At 43.7% G+C, this 20,975-nt stretch overlaps 1 protein-coding gene and 1 pseudogene across 1 annotated transcript in view; one reads left to right on the top strand and one right to left on the bottom strand.

Moving 5' to 3' along the window:
• The first annotated feature begins 381 nt into the window (after positions 1-381).
• Positions 382-20,975, top strand: part of APLF (aprataxin and PNKP like factor) — a 112,212-nt gene continuing 91,618 nt past the window's right edge. Inside the window, exons 1-2 of the mRNA XM_069955103.1 lie at positions 382-591; positions 9,692-9,763. Coding sequence (XP_069811204.1) covers positions 499-591; positions 9,692-9,763 — 165 coding nt within the window. The 5' untranslated portion in view covers positions 382-498. The remainder of the gene's footprint in view (positions 592-9,691; positions 9,764-20,975) is intronic.
• Positions 5,387-5,542, bottom strand: LOC138774608 (U2 spliceosomal RNA; annotated as a pseudogene).

The following is a 20,975-nucleotide window of genomic DNA, read 5'->3' as shown; positions in this document are numbered from 1 at the left end:
ACCACACAGACATGACTGAGGAGACAGGAGAACACACAGGGACACCACACAGACATAACTGAGGGGACAGGAGCACACACAGGGACACCACACAGACATGACTGAGGGGACAGGAGCACACACAGGGACACCACACAGACATGACTGAGGAGACACAGGGACACCACACAGACATGACTGAGGAGACACAGGGACACCACACAGACATGACTGAGGAGACAGGAGCACACACAGGGACACCACACAGACATGACTGAGGAGACCCGAACATTCCCCACAGCCGCCCGCGCAATATTCCCACAGAAATTCTACCGACTGGGCGAGAACACGTCACGTGATTACTGTTTACATCATGTCCTCGGGCTCGCCTGTCATTGGCCGGACCGGCACCACGTGACACACCAGGAAGCTGCGCCGCACCAGGCAGTGTGGAGGGAGTTTTGTCCTGACTTGTGAGGGGAGCTGCCATAGTTACCGGCGGGCTGACACTCAGGTGACATGTCCGCCTATCAGCTGGAGGCCGCGGACGGCAGCGGGAACCTCGCTATCCCTGTGGGGGAGACTGTCCTAGGAAGAGGAGCCCTCCTGGGTGTAAGTGCTGATCAGCCTGCGGGGCTCCATCTGCGCCACTACTACTCCCAGCATGACCTCTTGACGCTGAGCATGCTGGGAGCGGGATAGGTGTGGTGGGCGGAGTCCTGACGTGTTATATGAAGTGACAGCTATTGATTATTGGCGCACAATTGCGATGTCTGTGTGAGGTGGCAATGTACATAGAAGGGGGAGGGGCAATGATGACGTCATTGCTATATATGATGTAATCCCTGTCAGTGTATTATCCATGTAGAGCATGTCCCATAAACTGTCATGCTGTTGTGTCCCAGCTCCCATTAATTTCAATGGCCATAGTGTTTGCTGACGGCATCAGAATGATTGAGGCCCATGCTGATCCAAGCTGGGAAACATCGGCGTATCATTTCTATCGTCTTCAGATGTATCCGAGCAAGCAGAGGCTAAAATCATGGTATGGACACTAAGCCGCTGTTCACACCCCAATTCTGGGTTCTGTCAGATTAAACCTGTTGCACTACAGACTCCAGCAGAGAACAGCACCAACACCCTTTGATTTATATAGGGTTCATTGGATTTCCTAAGATCACACATTTGTAAAAGATGTTATTAACCCTTTAAGGACATGGCCCATTTTCGTTTTTACGTTTTCGGTTTTTCCTCCTTGTGTTTAAAAGGTCATAGCACTTGCATTTTTCCACCTAGAAACCCACATGACCCCTTATTTTTTGCGTCACTAATTGTACTTTGCAATTACAGGCTGAATTTTTGCATAAAGTACACTGCGAAACCAGAAAAAAATTCAAAGTGTGGTGAAATTGAAAAAAAAAAAGCATTTCTTTTATTTGGGGGAAATGTGTTTTTACGCCATTCGCCCTGGGGTAAAACTGACTTGTTATGCATGTTCCTCAAGTTGTTACGATTAAAACGATATATAACATGTATAACTTATATTTTATCTGATGGCCTGTAAAAAATTCAAACCGTTGTTAACCAATATACGTTCCTTAAAGAGAACCTGTCACCAAAAATTATACCCAGTTATTTTATAGTAGGGAGGAAGTAAATATAACCAAACATAAAACAAATAACCCCTGGAAGCTTTAGGGCTGTAAGTTCTGTAATTATAAGCTAAGAAAACTACCATGGAAACAGCTCACTGGAGCTGCCATCTTGAGGCTGGCAGTTGTACACATAAGCCACGCCCCCAAATTCCAAACATGTATGCTGCAGGTTTCCAAGCTTGTGTGCATCGCAGCCTCTAATCAACAGCAGTCAGTTCTTTTACTAACATTTCTCCAGTGTAAAAGGGCAGGTTCACACTGCGTTTTTCCTATCCGTTCAATGTATCTGTTTTTATTGGTTACTTTTAACGGACAGAAAAACTTAGTCAACATTATATTTGTGTATGTTTCAATCCGTTTTTTTTTTTTTTTTTTTTTATAATGGAAGTCAATGGAAAAACTGATCCAAATAGATGTCACACAACTGCATCCATTTTTGCATCCATTTTTGCATCCGTTTTTTCCATAAAACGTAAATGTTAAACGGATCGGAAAAACACAGTTTGAACTAATACTGTCATCTGTGATAATGTCTGCTGAAAACGGGCACTGGGCCAGTGTATTTTTAACCATATTTTTTAGAGTTTGGGTGTGTTTACACAGAGATTTATCTGACACATTTTTGAAGCCAAAGCCAGGAATGGATAGCAAAAGAGGAGAAATCTCAGTCATTCCTTTATGAGCTGTTCACTGGTTATAGTCTGTTCCTGGCTTTGGCTTCACAAATCTGTCAGATAAATCTGTCTGTGTAAATGCACCATTTATCTGTACCTTTGCATCTAATCTAAAGATAATTGTTAATGTGCTGCTAACCATGTGCATCTAATCCTGTGGTAGTTCAGATACGTGTTAGTGAGCTAGTGTATCTAAACCCATGAAAATCTTTGACTTTGAATCCATGCCTGTCTGTGTGATGCTGTCTGCTCAGCATGTGTAATATAGCTTTTCTTGTTTGAGTCTATCTATAAGGCTGTGTTCACACATTGCATTTTCATACCGGTACTGCATAATTTCATTGCAGTAATTAACCATTCAATTGCCATCCAGCCGTCCATCATTGCATTACTACAATGAAACTCCAACGTGTGCGAACATACCCTTAAAGAGGATGTACCACCATCAGGTACATACTCTTTAATATGACCCACGGATAGAACGGCGCCATCACAGGGAAGCCGGTGCCGCGGTCCGTTTTTTAAACCGCGCCCCGGTTCCTGTGTACAGCGCCATTCTATCCACGTGTACCGGGATGGGGCTGAAGCACTAGAGGCGGGTCGGCCCGCCCCCAGTGGTAGGGAATTCCCTCCCCTCTATGACGCGGCTCCTTTAGAATCAATGGAGCCGCGTCATAGAGGGGAGGGAATTCCCTACCACTGGGGGCGGGCCGACCCGCCTCTAGTGCTTCAGCCCTGGCCCGGTCCCTGTGGATAGAACTGTGCCGTACACGGGAACCGGCCCGCAGTTCACAAACGGGATCAGAATTTTCATGGGGTTAGATACACATTCAGGCCTTATTCAAACGATCCAGATCCAGAGGAGGATCGCGGCACAGATGCCTTACACACTCTCACCGGAAGTGGCCTGGACTACGCTACCGAGAGAAGGCGGCAGCGTAGTCCAGACCACTTCTGGTGAACATGAAGTCGGCCGGTCTGTGGGAGTAGGTGAGTAGTAGATGCGATGACAGGAGCACACATCATGCTCTTCCGTCATCCCAGCTGCTGGGTGGTGGTGGTGGGGATCCTTGCTGCGATCTGCACTAGGACATGTCCTATTTTTTTGCAGTGCGGGAAATGGCACGGATCATGTGAATGGCTTCATTTACTTCGATGGTCCCTAAAATTGTCCGTAATCGTGGATCCGCGACCAATTTTACGGAACGTGTGAATGCAGCCTCACAGTTGCACACTATAACAAAAGGACAGCTTATATACACAAGTTTAACAGCTTACTATCAATTATAATAAGATTAGAGGTTGGGTGGACAGCCTGGGGCCAAAGGTACATTTTTTCCACCCCTAGTGGTACCTCACTTAAGATACCCACCATTTTGATTGGGAGGCAGGATACCTTTTAAGGGTGCGTTCACACGTAGCGACTCGCAGCGGAAATCTCGCTGCGACTTTTGCAGCGAGATCCGCTACGAGTTAATTTCCTAGCAGGTCGTGCACACGTACTCACAGCGGTCTGAAAGGCCGCTGAGTGTATGTAATGCAGCCCCCTTAACCGCTGCCACCCGGCTCCCGCTCGGCTCTCTGTATACATTACCTCTCTCCTGCACGGGTCCAGGCGTCCTGCTCTCCCGCCCAGCCAATCAGTGGCTGCAGCTGGGCGGCAGAGCAGGAAGCCAGGACCAGTGCAGGAGAGAGGTAATGTATACAGAGAGCGGGAGCTGAAGGGGTTAAGGGGGCGGCTGCATTACATACTCGCAGCGGTCTTTCAGACCGCTGTGAGTATGTATGCACTGGACCTGCCAGGAAATTAACTCGCACGTACCAACTCGAGATTTCCGCTGCGAGTTGGTACGTGTGTCAACGTACCCTAAGGGTGTGTTCACACATACAGGATCCGCAGCAGATTTGATGGCGTAGAATTGAAGTGGCAGATTCAAAGCAAATCAAATCTGGGCCATGAAATCTGCAGATCCCTATATGTGTGAACGCACCCTAAAACTCCTGCAGCTCTGCACTCCGTTCTAAAGCAAGCATAGTACAGGTCCGCCAGAAGCTCCATAGGCTACCCTTGGATATATACATACTATGGAGCTTCTGGCAGGCCCGTACTATACTCTTTTTACAACAGAGTGCGGAGCCGCGGTGTTTTCCTGAGTTTCCAGAGGTATCCTGACACTTGAACGAAATGGTAGGTATATTTTAACCCCCTAAGGGCCAAACAGTAAACCTTCCCCCCCTCCATTTAATACCTTTTTTTTTTCTTTGTTTTTTATATATTGTTATCCTGAGGGCTAAATGGATTTGGCAGACTATGTCGATGACCAGCATTTTTTAAAGATAAAGTTATCAACAAAGGGTGTGGGAGTGTTTTTATTATCAATTTAAGAAAAAAATTTCTCTGGTGTATTTTTTCTTTCTTTTCACTTTACAAGCTTAGAAGTGGAAGCTGCCAGACAGCATCCACAACTAAGGGTATGTGCACACTACAAAAGCCGGGCAGATAACCCGCTGCAGATTTTGCCACTCGATTGCATCTCCGCCCGTGCCATACACTCCATTCTATACAAAGGCTGATTCCGCTGTCTGCCCAATGAATGAACAGGTTTTTGCCCAGATTTTGTAGTGTGCACATACCCTAAGGCTATGTTCACACTACGTATGAGACCGGCTGTTCCATGACACCGGCCGGGTCACGGAACGGCCAGTCTCTGGCCGGATCATCTTGGCCGGTACTTAATTACCGGCCGGGTGATCTTTCCAGCCGCAGAGCTCTGATGTGGGCGCATTAGCGCGCGCCCGCATCAGAGCTTCCCATAGCCCACAGTGAAGAAAGCAGCCGGAGCCGCTCGCTTCACTGTGTGCACTGACAGGTCTTTCTGCGGCCGGAATTCACTGAATTCTGGCCTCAGAAAACTGACCTGTCAGTTTTTTCCGGCGCCATGTGGGATCCCGGCCGGAACTTATACGATGTGTGTACGCTCCGGCCAGGATCCCATTGCACATAAGGCTTTGTTACACACCGCAAAACTACGGCCGTAGTTCTGCGCCGAGAACTACGGCCGTAGTTTTACGTTGTGTGAACATAGCCTAAGCCTGTAAAATACCAGGTCAATGCCTGGAAAGGACATAGCAAGCTCTTTTTCCATCTCCCTGTTCTAAAAATCAATTTAATATATGGTCCCCAGATAAGAATAGATACTACACTCGATCTTAGCCAAAAGGCCGAGAAGCGATACACCAGTTTTTTTTTATTGAAATAAAACCACCCCATGCCCCCTCATTGGCCATTTTATAAAAAAAATAAAGAAAAATTCCAGTCATCGAAGTAGTACACCGAATCCAACATAGTCATCAGGATACCAATATCTGAAAAAGAAAAAAAAAAGGAGAGGGGGAAAAAAATCCTATCCCTCCCTGCTGCAGACTGTATGGCATCTTGCTTTGCAAGGCTATGTTCACACGGCATAAAAGTACGGCCGTTGTTGCCATTGGCAACATCGGCCATACTTTGTATGGTGTGGAACGCTGCCTATTCTTCTATGGGATCCCGGCCGGAGCATATACACATAGTATACACTCCGGCCGGGATCCCATACGGTGCCAAAAACAACTGACATGTCAGTTTTCTGCAGCCGCAATTTGGTGAATTGCGGCCGCAGAAAGACCTGTCAGTTCACGCAATGAAGCAAGTGGCAGTACTGCAGTACCGGCAGGGATGATCTTTTCAGAGATCGACCGCTCCGTGACGACCGGTCTCTTACAACGTGTGAACATAGCCCAAAGGAAAACACCAGCCAGAAATAGGGGGGAAGTGCAGAGTCCATCTACAGCAGGGGTAGGGCTGGGCAATACGGCCAGATTTTTAAATCTTTATTTTTTTTTTAAACAAACAATGTTTTTTTCTCCTTGCAGTCTCAAATAAAATTGTAATGGTGTGGTGTTTGAGTAGTAGCAGCAGAATAGGAGATGAGGGGTGCAGTAGTAGTAGCAGAATAGGAGATGAGGGGTGCAGTAGTAGTAGCAGAATAGGTGATGAGGGGTGCAGTAGTAGCAGCAGCAGCAGTAGCATAGGAGACGAGAGGTGCAGTAGTAGTAGCAGCAGCTGAATATTAGATAAGGGGTGTAGTAGTAGTAGCAGCATAGGAGATGAGGGGTGTAGTAGTAGTAGCAGAATAGGAGACGAGAGGTGCAGTAGTAGTAGCAGCAGCTGAATATTAGATAAGGGGTGTAGTAGTAGTAGCAGCATAGGAGATGAGGGGTGTAGTAGTAGTAGCAGAATAGGAGACGAGGGGTGCAGTAGTAGTAGCAGCACCAGAATAGGAGACGAGGGGTGCAGTAGTAGTAGCAGCACCAGAATAGGAGACGAGGGGTGCAGTAGTAGTAGCAGCAGCAGAATAGGAGACGAGGGGTGCAGTAGTAGTAGCAGCAGCAGAATATTAGATAAGGGGTGTAGTAGTAGTAGCAGCATAGGAGATGAGGGGTGTAGTAGTAGTAGCAGAATAGGAGACGAGAGGTGCAGTAGTAGTAGCAGCACCAGAATAGGAGACGAGAGTTGCAGTAGTAGTAGCAGCAGCAGCAGAATAGGAGATAAGGGGTGTAGTAGTAGTAGCAGCATAGGAGATGAGGGGTGTAGTAGTAGTAGCAGAATAGGAGACGAGAGGTGCAGTAGTAGTAGCAGCACCAGAATAGGAGACGAGAGTTGCAGTAGTAGTAGCAGCAGCAGAATAGGAGACGAGAGGTGCAGTAGTAGTAGCAGCAGCAGCAGAATAGGAGATAAGGGGTGTAGTAGTAGTAGCAGAATAGGAGATGAGGGGTGTAGTAGTAGTAGCAGCATAGGAGATGAGGGGTGTAGTAGTAGTAGCAGAATAGGAGACGAGAGGTGCAGTAGAAGTAGCAGCAACAGAATAGGAGACGAGAGTTGCAGTAGTAGTAGCAGCAGCAGAATAGGAGACGAGAGGTGCAGTAGTAGTAGCAGCATAGGAGATGAGGGGTGTAGTAGTAGTAGCAGCATAGGAGATGAGGGGTGTAGTAGTAGTAGCAGAATAGGAGACGAGAGGTGCAGTAGTAGTAGCAGCACCAGAATAGGAGACGAGAGTTGCAGTAGTAGTAGCAGCAGCAGAATAGGAGACGAGAGGTGCAGTAGTAGTAGCAGCAGCAGAATAGGAGACGAGAGGTGCAGTAGTAGTAGTAGCAGAATAGGAGACGAGAGGTGCAGTAGTAGTAGTAGCACCAGCAGAATAGGAGACGAGAGGTGCAGTAGTAGTAGCAGCAGCAGAATATTAGATAAGGGGTGTAGTAGTAGTAGCAGCATAGGAAATGAGGGGTGTAGTAGTAGTAGCAGAATAGGAGACGAGAGGTGCAGTAGTAGTAGCAGCACCAGAATAGGAGACGAGAGTTGCAGTAGTAGTAGCAGCAGCAGAATAGGAGACGAGAGGTGCAGTAGTAGTAGCAGCAGCAGCAGAATAGGAGATAAGGGGTGTAGTAGTAGTAGCAGAATAGGAGACGAGAGGTGCAGTAGTAGTAGCAGCACCAGAATAGGAGACGAGAGTTGCAGTAGTAGTAGCAGCAGCAGAATAGGAGACGAGAGTTGCAGTAGTAGTAGCAGCAGCAGAATAGGAGACGAGAGGTGCAGTAGTAGTAGTAGTAGCAGAATAGGAGACGAGAGGTGCAGTAGTAGTAGTAGCACCAGCAGAATTGGAGACGAGAGGTGCAGTAGTAGTAGTAGCACCAGCAGAATAGGAGACGAGGGGTGCAGTAGTAGTAGTAGTAGCAGCAGAATAGGAGACGAGGGGTGCAGTAGTAGTAGTAGTAGCAGCAGAATAGGAGAAGAGGGGTGCAGTAGTAGTAGTAGCAGCAGAATAGGAGACGAGGGGTGCAGTAGTAGTAGCAGCAGCAGCAGAATAGGAGATAAGGGGTGTAGTAGTAGCAGAATAGGAGACGAAAGGAGTAGTAGTAATATAGCTGAATAGGAGATGAGAGGAGTAGTAGTGGTAGCATCAGCTGAATAGGAGATGAGGAGTAGTAATATAGCTGAATAGGAGATGATCAGTAGTAATATAGCTGAATAGGAGATGAGGAGTAGTAGTGGTAGCAACAGAAAAGAAGATGAGAGGAGTAATAGTATAGCTGAACAGGAGAACAGGCGGGTGGTATGAGTAGCAGGGCACAGTACAGGCAGTGTAGTGTGGGGCGCTGTGCTGACTCCTCACCCTGTCTCTGGTGATACTGAAGTCTGGGTGAGTGTCCTGAGGGGCTGGAGTGGAGACTGAGGACCTGGATCCAGCAGGGGTGCTCTCCCTTCAGGAGGGCTGGCTGCTGTGATCAAACCCTTCTAGCCCAGCAAGGCAGGAGTTAATGGAGGTAACTTCTTCCCTGCAGTGTGTGTTGGGGGAGGGAGAGGAGGATTGTCGGCCCTGATACACAGCACAGAGGAGGAGATAGAACTCCCTTGTGCTTTCAACTTACTTCAGAGCCGATCACTGTCCGTCCTCCTCTCTCTTTACTTTGCAGCCAGGGAGCGGTGACAGAGCTGTCAGAAGCAGCCCCCGCGGGCCACATCCCAGCAGATCGGGTTACCTGATTACAGGAGGGTCACTCAGGAGGCCGGTGGAGGCTGCTTTTGAAAGCTCAGTCTGTGCAAAGTGAAGAGAGGAGGGCAGCACTGATAACAGCCCTGATTCATGCTGCTGCAGCCATGTATAGAGTGTAACAGAGGGCAATCTCGCGATACCTGTGTTTCTCTGTTCCCGGCTCGCAGAGGATGCTGGGAACTTCCGGATGGCAGTCTCGGGCCGGCTCTTTTGAAAAGAGCCGGCGCGAGGCACTAATTAAAACTGCTGTAACAATGAAAATCTATAACTAAAGTAATGAAAGTTATTTACAAAAGTAAAAATAAGGTAAAAACAAATGCAATTAAGTATTAAACCCAAAAACCCACACCCCCGTGATTGGTTCTCTTTAAAATCGCTCCATTCCCAGGCTTATAGCGCTTTTATCCTTTGGTCTATGGGGCTGTGCGAGGTGTCATTTTTTGCGCCATGATGTGATCTTTCTATCGGTACCTTGATTGCCCATATACGTCTTTTTGATCGCTTTTTATTACATTTTTTCTGGATTTGATGCGACCAAAAATGCGCAATTTTGCACTTTGGGATTTTTTTGCGCTGACGCCGTTTACCGTACGAGATCAGGAATGTGATTTTTGTAGATTTTTAGCACAGATTTTACCCATTACACTATAGCGGGTTGAAATCACTGGTCTATTGTGACTCCTCTGTATATATATATAGGGGTCTTACATAACGTTTTACTTGTATTTTTGGTCTATTCATCTCAGGCTTTATATTGGTCACTGATTTCTACATATGTTCTCCTTTTCTTTAGATTGCAGACAAGAGAGTATCTAGGAACCATGCCGTTCTTGAGCTGGTGGATGACAAGCTCCGTTTAAAATCAGTAAGTGCTGATAAATTGGAGTGAGGGGTATGATATGTTGTAGAATACAATTTTGTAATGTGTGTTATTTAGTGAAAAAATGTTTTACAACGCACTACACCTTTATTAGATGCTTTAGATTAGCACAGTGATGGCCAACCTTTCCAGCTTGGTGTGTCAAAATTTGGCAAATAAAAGAGCATAACTCAGGTTGTGTGTCACTTTGACAAAAAACATAATTTTGTGATATTTATAGTTTAAATAACAGAAATATACACCGCCCAGTCCCCATCCCTTCACCAGCATACACCCCCAGTTACACCCTGAGTCCCCCTGCTCTTATCCCTCCACCTGCAGACACCCTCAGTCCCCCTGCTCCTATCCCTACAACCTCCCCCCCCCCCCTGCCGAACATATTTACCAACTTGCTGAAGGGCCACCAGTAATCAGGTTTTGGCGTCAGCACAAAAACCCACCAAAATGCGCGCATTTTTCTTTACATTAAATTTAGAAAAAATGTAATAAAATGTGATCAAAAAGGTGCATTTAAGCAATCAAGGTACCGAAAGAAAGAACAGATTGTGGTGCAAAAAATGACACCTCACACATAGACCAAACAATAAAAGCGTTATAAGGATGGCAATAAAGCAATTTAAACACTTTTTTTTTTTTTTTTTAGTTTTAAATTTTTAAAAGCCATCAAATAATATAGTTCTACAAGTTACATATTGTTGTATTCGTACTGACTTGAGGAATATAGATAGCATGTCAGTTTTACCATAGGCCGAATGGCGTAAATACGAAACCCCTCCAAACAAAAGGAATTGCACCTTTTTTCCAATTTCACTGGACATATAATTTTTTTCTGGTTTTTTTTCAGCATGTTTTATAGAAAAATTAAGTCTGTATTTGCAAAGTATAATTGGTGTCGCAAAAAATAAGGGCTCATGTGGGTCTGTAGGGGAAATATGCAAGCACAGTGGCCTTTTAAACATAAGGAGGAGAAAACGAAAGCGCAAAAATGAAAACTGGCTCCGTCTTTAAAGGGTTAAGCCCATCTTTAACATAGGGTAAATCTTTTAAAAGACGTTTACAAGAAGTGATCTGCGAGTTTTTATCGAAAGATCAAAATGAACGATTTCTTGCTCGTTGCTTGATCGTTTGCTGTGTTTACACGGAACAATTATCGCTCAAATGCGATCGTTATTGCGAAAATCTCCAGAACTCTTTCTCCCTTACTCTGCTTCATGGGTTCCCAACAGTTTGTTCCCACACTTTAATGTCTTATAAACTATCCATTGGAAAATTAGAAAAGCCTGTGATAAGAAACCCACACTATGTAGAACAGTGGTTTTATCCCAATAAATGGAATATCTAATACAGAGGCATTTCTATTTTTATCCATATGTTTTAGGGTCCGTTCACACTACCGAATCCTGCCTGCTGTGTGTTTCAATGGGAGGCCTCGCACGCCTCCGCTCTCCGCGCCTCTCCGCGATTTTTTCAGAAATCAACATTACAGGCGATTTTAAGAAACGTTGTAATTGGGTTTATTAGGCAAATATGCCATTATCTGCATTCAAAAAGACTTTCCCCAGGTCTCCCCCCCTTCCTCTCTCTCATTCACTGCTCATTATCAGGAAATCTCGACCCTTTTACATCAGCCGAGCCCTGTGTAATCTATGGAGAGGGGAGGAGGGAGATTAGTCGCCAGCAGAGAACAAAGCAATACACAGCAGGACCTGCATGAAAGCCGGTATTCAGACGTCACAGAGGTTAGTGCTGACTTCAGAGGAGATAGCCCAGAGATGTAGCTGTAAATTAACTCTTTGTTGTCCTGTTTGGGTGCCTCATCTCCCTCCACCCCTTCCTTCTCCATAGAAAACCATGAAGACAGGGGGGAGAGCTTCAAATTGCTTTTTTATGCTAAAAATGCATTTTTCGGCTAATAAACCCAAATACAAAGTTTCTTAAAATCGCCTGTACTACTGATTTCTGCAAAAAAAAATTTAAACGTGTTATCCAGCGCTACAAAAACATGGCATTTTTTCCCCCTACTGTTGTCTCCAGTTCAGGTGCAGTTTGCAATTAAGCTCCATTTACTTCAATGGAACTGAGTTTCAAAACCCACCCAATCTGGAGACAACAGTAGTGGGAAAGTGGCCATGTTTTTGTAGTTCTGGATAACCCCTTTAAACGACAGTGACACTTTAATGGAACCTGAGTGCTTTGTATCATGCACAGAGCTGCCGACATGGGCAAATAGCTGAATGGGAGAGAAAACAAAGACCAGTCTCTTAGCTGATGGCTGTTTGTTATAGAATTAGAGAGTTATACAATCATGTTTTCCTTTCAAGCTCAGAAGTTGTAACTGCTGCAGCATGTACACCTCGCCCTCCCAGCCCTGCATGACTGATGTACAGAGTTTGGCTTCCAGCAATGAGCCTTGTACATCAGTTCTGTAGAGCAGGGATGGGTGGGGGAGGGAGGAGGCATGCAGGCAGTATCCCAGTGCTGCCTCTACAACTCTTGAGCTTAGAAGGAAAACATGACTTTAACTTTGCAAACAGCCATCAGCTGAGAGACAGGTATTTGCTTTAGCTAATGCCTGTGTCTGTAGTTTTAAGGATAATACATAGCTTGTGGATTCCCTTTATTGCAGATGAAGGTTAAAGGGGTTATCCAGTGAAAATCTTTTTCTTTCAGATCAGCTGATATCAGAAAGTTATATAGATTTGTAATTTACTTCTATTAAAAAATCTCAAGTGTTCCAGTATTTATTAGCTGCTGTATGTCATGCAGGAAATGTTTTTATTTTCAGTCTGACACAGTGCTCTCCGCTGCCACCTTTGGCCGAGACAGGAACTTTGTCTCGGTTTTCTATGAATCCCCATAGAAAATCTCTCCTGCTCTGGACAGTTCCTGTCTCGGCCAGAGGTGTCAGCAAAAAGCACTGTGTCAGACTGAAAATAAAGCAACATTTCCTGCAGGACATAAAGCATGGAAGTATGGAAAGACTTGAGATTTTTTCATAGAGGTAAATTACAAATCTATATAACTTTCTGACACCAGTTGATTTAAAAGAAAAAGATTTTCGCTGGACATCCCCTTTAACATTTCCCTTTGTATTGTCTTGGCCTGTTCCAGGGTTTATTTCACCCTGCAGCAAAAATCTGCATACAATTCCTCCACATAGCTACAGAGCAGGAGGTGATGTAAGGGAAGGGGGCGTGGTTTTGGCAACTTTAATACTTATACAATATATACTAATATCGTTCAGCTATTTTGTTATTTCTTTTGGTGATATATACCTCTGGTGTGTAGGGCATCCTGAGAGCTTACATTTAGGGGAACAGAGTACCTGGCATGTAATATGATCCTATTTGGTTTTCACTTTATGTAACGTACGCTGTTTTTATATAGGTCAACATGGTGGGTAAAGCCCCTGCGTCTACAAGTTCTTAGCAATTGAATGATTGATCAGTATTCTGCATACATCCTGGCCCAGTGTACAATCTGTCAATGTCCCACGAAGAACCTAATATATGTTGTGTTTTCCCATCATCATTTTCCTGTGACTGTCAGTATGCCATGTGAGGTGAGGGAACGTCTGACATCTGCTTACCAGGGATCTGTATCTTCCGGCGGAGAGCAGAAGATACCATCTCTCTAACTTTAAACATGGAGATTTAGTGCAGAACTCGACCTCTTTTAGATTTTATAAAGTGGGAAATGGACGTCATTTCATTTTTCAGTTCATGGAAAATAGTTTTTCAATCTGTTGTCTGACGAAATTACAGAAGGACCTTAATTCACATAGAAACCGTTCTGTCCATAAAGATGAATCACTGAGGTCCCTTAGCTAACATCATACGTACCAGATTCATAGAGGACATTTTAACATCCACAAAGCAAAGAAATCTCTCACAATACTGAGTCTCTGGATCTACTCCCTGTATCTCCTGGCTTTGCCCCTATTCTTATGGTATTTGCCACAGGCCTCAGAGAAACACGTTTAGCCCCCCCATATTATTCCGCAGATAAAAGCATCTTGTGATATGTTATAGGGAAATGTTAGTGAGGTACATGGAGCAGTTGATTATGTGTTGCATACACTGCTCGAAAAAATAAAGCGAACACTCAAATAACACATCCTAGAGCTGAATTAATTATGAATTATTATGAATTATTCTGGTTGAATACTTTGTTCTGTACATAGTTGAATGTGTTGACAACAAAATCAAACAAATTATCAATGCAAATCAAATTTATTAACCAATGGAGGTCTGCATTTGGAGTCACACACAAAATTAAAATAAAAAAACACTACAGGATGATCCAACTTTGATGTAGTGTCCTTAAAACAAATCAAAATGAGGCTCAGTATTGTGTGTGGCATGAGACCAACTCTACAACCCATACAAGTGGCTCAGGTAGTGCAGCTCATCCAGGATGGCACATCTATGTGAGCTGTGGCTGTCAGCGTAATGTCCAGAAACTGGAGCCGCTACCAGGAGACAGGCCAGTACACCAGTATATGTGGAGGAGGCCGTAGGAGGTGGTGTAGGGCAACAACCCAGAAGCAGGACTGCTACCTCCTCCTTTGTGCAAGGAGGAACAGGAGGAGCACTGGAGCACTGCTAGAGCTTTGCAAAATTCACCTCCAGCAGGCCATAACGGAACCAAACGGTTAGAAACCGACTCCATGAGGAGGGTGTGAGGGCCTGACATTTACAGATGGGAGTTGTACTCACAGCCCAACACCGTGATGGACACTTGGCATTTGCCAGAGAACACCAGGATTGGCAAATTTGCCACTGGTGCCCTGTGCTCTTTACGGATGACGACAGGTTCACACAGCGCACATGTGACAGACGTGACAGAGTCTGGAGACGTTGTGGAGAGCGATCTGCTGATTGCAACATCCTCCAGTATGAGTGGTTTGGCAGTGCGCCAGTAATGGTGGTGGGGTTGGGGCATTTCTCTGGAGGGCCGCACAGCCCTCCATGTGCTGCCAGAGGTAGCCTGACTGCCCTTTGTGAGACTGTGTGAAGCAGTACAGTTGCTGCTTCAAACACCATTAAAATAGTATCTGAGGCTTCCTGTAAGGAGAAAAAATGGATAAATGTTCTGTTTATTCAAAAAAAAAAAAAAAAAAAATTAAGATTTAAATTGAAAATTTTCTGTAATTAAAAAAAAAATATAGATTTTATTTTTTGGCCATATTGCCCAGCGCTACTGCAGCCATCATTTTCTATTACACTGAATGTTCCTGACAGGTCGCTTTTATTATAATAATAGACAACGTCCTCATTTATTTGCTTGTTGTTTCTCCGTCCTGTTCTTCATTCAGAATTAATTCCTTGTGTTGTATAGCTGTGTGCCATGTAATATCTTGCATCATTACATGCAAATTATAACTAACATTTCCATTTAGTCTTCATAGACTTTGTTTGTCCTAAAAACACCTCGGCAAATGAAGATATAATTATAAGATTCAGCGGAGACGAATGCAAAGTGTACAGCGGCTTATTGGGGATGTTAATAGAGCAGGCTATTGTTTCTGCCTGCAGCAAGCGGCATACGCTCACCATTGATCATGCACAGGCCTTTTGTTAGAAAATACTATTATAATATCTGAGCATAACCTCTGCTCATTTGTATATGTACACTCTGTATAGTTCACAGAAAAACAGTGGAAATATATATTTAACCAATCATATTCCATGTAGACACAGCTCTTACAGATACGATGGAATGGTGTAGGCAACACTATATCATTGGTTAGAGCCATGCAGTTCCTGATAGAAGCATTGGTGGCAGCAGAGGGGGCCGTGTCACCCAGACAGAAATGGATATGTAAACAAAAAAATATATACATTCATTTTAACAAGGTTATATTACAACGTCCAACCACATGAAGAGCAAAACTAGCACAACAGCATGACGGAATCTCAAAAATCCTTACCTTTGTGGAGACGTACTATGGTGGTGCTAAGCTCTGCCCAATCATGTAATAAATTGAAAAAATAGCTGCGCTCACCGTTTGGTCGAAATGGGATTCTTTGTTCGGGAAACACTTACAGATTGCGGTCACACATGGTGTTCTGAATGAAGAATCCTGTTTCAACCAAACGGTGAGTGCAGCTACTTTTTCTCTTTGCTAGATGATTATATTACAAAGTAATACAACTTTAGGCTGGGTTCACACTATGTATATTTGAGGCTGTATTTGTGAGGCTGTATAGCAACCAAAACCAGGAGTGGATTGAAAACACAGAAAGGCTATGTTCACATAATGTTGTAATTGAGTGGATGGCCGTCATTTAATGGCAAATTTTTGCTGTTATTTTAAAACAACGGCTGTTATATTGAAATGATGGCAGTTATTTACCGTTATATGACGGCCATCCACTCAATTTCAACATTGTGTGAACAGAGCCTTTCTGTGTTTTCAATCCACTCCTGGTTTTGGTTGCTATGAGGACCTGACTTGAGGACCAAATACTGCCTGAAGTATACAGTGTGTGAACCCAGCCTTAAAGTGTAAAGTGTCACTGTCGTTTATTTTAATTTTTTTCAGATAGTCCAGGCGATTTTAGGAAACTTTGTAATTGGGTTTATTAGCCGAGAAAAGCATTTTTATCATGAAAAAGCAGTTTGAAGCTCTCCCTCCTGTCTTCAGGGTTCTCTATGGAGAGGGGAGGGGTGGAGGGAGATGAGGCACCTAAATAGGACAACAAAGAGTGAATTTACAGCTACATCACCAAGCTATCTCCTTTGATGTTAGCACTGACCTCTGAATAGTGGCTTTCACACAGCTCCCGCTGTGTAATCCTTTGTTCTCTTATCTCTGCTGCTGACTCATCTCCCTCCTCTCCCCTGTCCATAGAACAGACAGGGTTTGAGTGATGTAAAACAGTTGAGATTTCCTGATAATGAGCAGTGAATTAGAGAGGGAGAGAGGGGGGTCCTGGGGAAAGTCTTTTTGAATGCAGATAATGGCATATTTGCCTAATAAACCCAATTACAAAGTGTTTTAAATTTCTGCAAAAGAAAAAAAAACACACGACAGTGACACTTTAAGCAATGTATTAAAAAAACACTCTTAAGAGTACCTCTTTAAATCCAAAAGGTTTCCTTTATTAGTGCTTCATGCAGGTATAACAAGGGAGATAGACACAATAAGAGGCCTATGGCAGTTTCATGTCACCAGGGGATTTATAGGGGGACTTCTCCAAGATACCACCATGCCGCATATATAACTTTAGTGTTCTTTATGTGATACTGTCTAGTATAACAGTGTATTCTTTCTTAAAAAATTGTGCATAGACAAACTTGTCATTACTGCTATCTATGTACAACTCCGTACCGTAGGGGAATACACCCTAAGACCCATTGTTTTAGACTATTCTAGGGTAATGCATAAAGAACACTTAAGTTATATCTCCTGCATAGTGTTACTTTTATCAGGGTTTGCACTGGTCAGACGTCTCCTATACTTGTCAATTGAATTTTGTGAATAATTTTGCAAGAACTTAAGAAAATGTCAGATTGCATTGCTCAATTTTTACCTTATCCATTGGCTCTGCTGTGTGTAATCCTGTATATGTAAATTAACATATAACATGGGTATGGGGTCACCAAGCTTGAGGACTACCTTGGCACATAGCGTGCATTGCAAATACAAAGGCTCAGACAAAGAACAGTGAGTTAGTTATTTCATTGGACGCCATTTCTCTTTGCGGACAGTAGATGTCAGTCTTTGTACAGTAGAAGGGACGTTGTCCTTATGTCCTATTGGGATGAACGGCTTGAAAATCAGAGACTTTTTTCATAACCAAAAAATTTTGGTTCCAGATTTCCAGGCTGTGATGATTTTCCGCTTCTGGGAATGTGAACGGTCAAAGTCCTTAGAGTCAGATTGTTGTTCCATCACAACACCGGACTGTTGCCAATGCTCTCAGTTAGGATGTTGTATCCATTAGAAAAATAACATTAAGTCATGTGCTAAAATATCAGGTTATACTGTCCTGGCACTGGTGTGGGTGACTTGGTTTGACAGCTTTATAGATGTCCCTCAATATTGGCAGGAGTATTAACACCCAGTGACCACCATTTTACGTATTACATTTGGTTTAAGGTGCGTGAAAATATACCTTAAAAAATGCCATAGTTTATTATTTGTTTTAATATTTGGTTTTAATGCTAGTTTTTTTTTTTTCTTGGCTTTGTTTGTGGTGTTTTTCATGTGAGCCAAAGCACCATTGACTGAACCCAGACTTCATTCCCTTCTAATAAAATGTGGAAAACACTGCAACCCCAATAATGTGAGAAACTGAAAATCTTTTTAAAGGAGTACTCCAGCCTTTTCCTTTTCCTTCAAATCAACTGGTTTCAGGAAGTTATATAGATTTGTAATTTATTTCCATTTAAAAAACCTTAAATCTTCCCATACTTATTAGCTGCTGTATGTACTGCAGGAAATGTTGTTTTCTTTTTAGTCTGACACACTGCTCTCTGCTGCCACCTCTGTCTAAGACAGAAACTGTCCAGAGCAGCAACAAATCCCCATAGAAAACCTCTCCTGCTCTGGACAGTTCCTGTCTCCGACAGAGGTGGCAAGAGGAGCACTATTTATGTTCCAGCACTCACAACCGAGTGAGACTTAAAGGAGAAGTCCAGTGAAAATTTTTATTTAAGTGTTGCACTGTCCCCAAAAGTTATACAAATCACCAGTATACACTTATTACAGGAAATGCTTATAAAGGGCTTTTTTTCTCTGCACTTACTACTGAATCAAGGCTTCACTTTCTGGATAACATTGTGATTTTACTTCCTGGATAACATGGTGATGTCACTTCCTGGATAACATGGTGATGTCACTTCCTGGATAACATGGTGATGTCACTTCCTGGATAACATGGTGATGTAACTTCCTGGATAACATGGTGATGTCACGACCCGACTCCCAGAGCTGTGCTGGCTGTGGCTGCTGGAGAGAATGATGGCAGGGGGACACTGAGGGACACAGGGCACATCGTATATGCTCCGGCCGGGATCCCATGCGGACCCGCAAATAACTGACACGTCAGTTTTCTGCAGCAGCAATTCAGCGAATTGCGGCCGTAGGAAACCTTGTCAGTTCACACATTGTGTGCTTGCAGTAGGGCCATCGTCATTATGTAGTGTATCTGCGTAGCTAATAGGAAACCTCTGAGAACTGTGGTTGGTCAAACTTTGATCAATATTGTGTTGATAATTGTCCACAGTATTATAACATTTAATAAATATTGTAGCAAAGAAACACTGTGTAACTACACTTCGTAAGTGCAAAAATCATTTATTACAAAAGGCTAAATCATGTGACAGACACAAGTACAAAGTACGAACATACATAAATGTATACAAATTAATCTGTAGTATCCCTGCCTATGCTAGTTTAGGTGCCCCTGGTATGGGCGTCCCCAGAATCCAGGTGCAGAGAGACTGTCCCTGCACTAAAATAATAAGACATATATACATATATGGTACATATGTGATATAAGCCCGAAAGTAAATTAGATAGCAGTGATTACAGGCAATTGGTCATAACAACATGAGATTAATGCTTTGATATGTGCTAGCATTGGCAGGCATAGATGACTGATGTATTGCACTGACTTGCATATATGGCTCTTATGGTTTAACTAATATCAGATTCTGTCAAACCTAAACTGTCATAAGCCGTCGTGAGAAATAGACGTCACACTTTTTCCAACGCGTTTCCCCCTGCTGTTACAGGTTAGGCGGGTTCATCAGGGAAATGTGTGGGTAACGTATACAGGTATCAGTATAACTTGATCGTCAGAGTAGATATCCTGACAGTAGAGATATAACGCGTTTCCCCCTGCTGTTACAGGTTAGGCGGGTTCATCAGGGAAATGTGTGGGTAACGTATACAGGTATCAGTATAACTTGATCGTCAGAGTAGATATCCTGACAGTAGAGATATAGTGTATTTCGGATGGTATCTAATCCGTTGAGCCTAGGAGACAGCGAGGATACAGGGTATTCCAGACACTTGTGTAGTCAGGTGCGTTCAGGATAAATTAGGAAGGCCATAAGATATTGTTGACATGTAGGGATAATTGTCCGAATGTCTGTATGATGGCGTCTGCGGATAGCGTCTGCGGATAGCAAAAAGGTGCTTTGCGATGCAGCTATACCAAAATATAGTTTTATGGTCTCGGCGTCCCTGGTGTCTGGTTTGTCATCATAGTGCATATCCAAGATGCGGTAGCACGTGTCTGGAGCCAGACACGTGCTACCGCATCTTGGATATGCACTATGATGACAAACCAGACACCAGGGACGCCGAGACCATAAAACTATATTTTGGTATAGCTGCATCGCAAAGCACCTTTTTGCTATCCGCAGACGCTATCCGCAGACGCCATCATACAGACATTCGGACAATTATCCCTACATGTCAACAATATCTTATGGCCTTCCTAATTTATCCTGAACGCACCTGACTACACAAGTGTCTGGAATACCCTGTATCCTCGCTGTCTCCTAGGCTCAACGGATTAGATACCATCCGAAATACACTATATCTCTACTGTCAGGATATCTACTCTGACGATCAAGTTATACTGATACCTGTATACGTTACCCACACATTTCCCTGATGAACCCGCCTAACCTGTAACAGCAGGGGGAAACGCGTTATATCTCTACTGTCAGGATATCTACTCTGACGATCAAGTTATACTGATACCTGTATACGTTACCCACACATTTCCCTGATGAACCCGCCTAACCTGTAACAGCAGGGGGAAACGCGTTGGAAAAAGTGTGACGTCTATTTCTCACGACGGCTTATGACAGTTTAGGTTTGACAGAATCTGATATTAGTTAAACCATAAGAGCCATATATGCAACTCAGTGCAATACATCAGTCATCTATGCCTGCCAATGCTAGCACATATCAAAGCATTAATCTCATGTTGTTATGACCAATTGCCTGTAATCACTGCTATCTAATTTACTTTCGGGCTTATATCACATATGTACCATATATGTATATATGTCTTATTATTTTAGTGCAGGGACAGTCTCTCTGCACCTGGATTCTGGGGACGCCCATACCAGGGGCACCTAAACTAGCATAGGCAGGGATACTACAGATTAATTTGTATACATTTATGTATGTTCGTACTTTGTACTTGTGTCTGTCACATGATTTAGC

This window comes from Dendropsophus ebraccatus, chromosome 15 (genome assembly GCF_027789765.1).
Source record: "Dendropsophus ebraccatus isolate aDenEbr1 chromosome 15, aDenEbr1.pat, whole genome shotgun sequence".
Lineage (NCBI taxonomy): Eukaryota > Metazoa > Chordata > Amphibia > Anura > Hylidae > Dendropsophus > Dendropsophus ebraccatus.
This window is presented reverse-complemented; position numbering and strand designations above follow the sequence as displayed.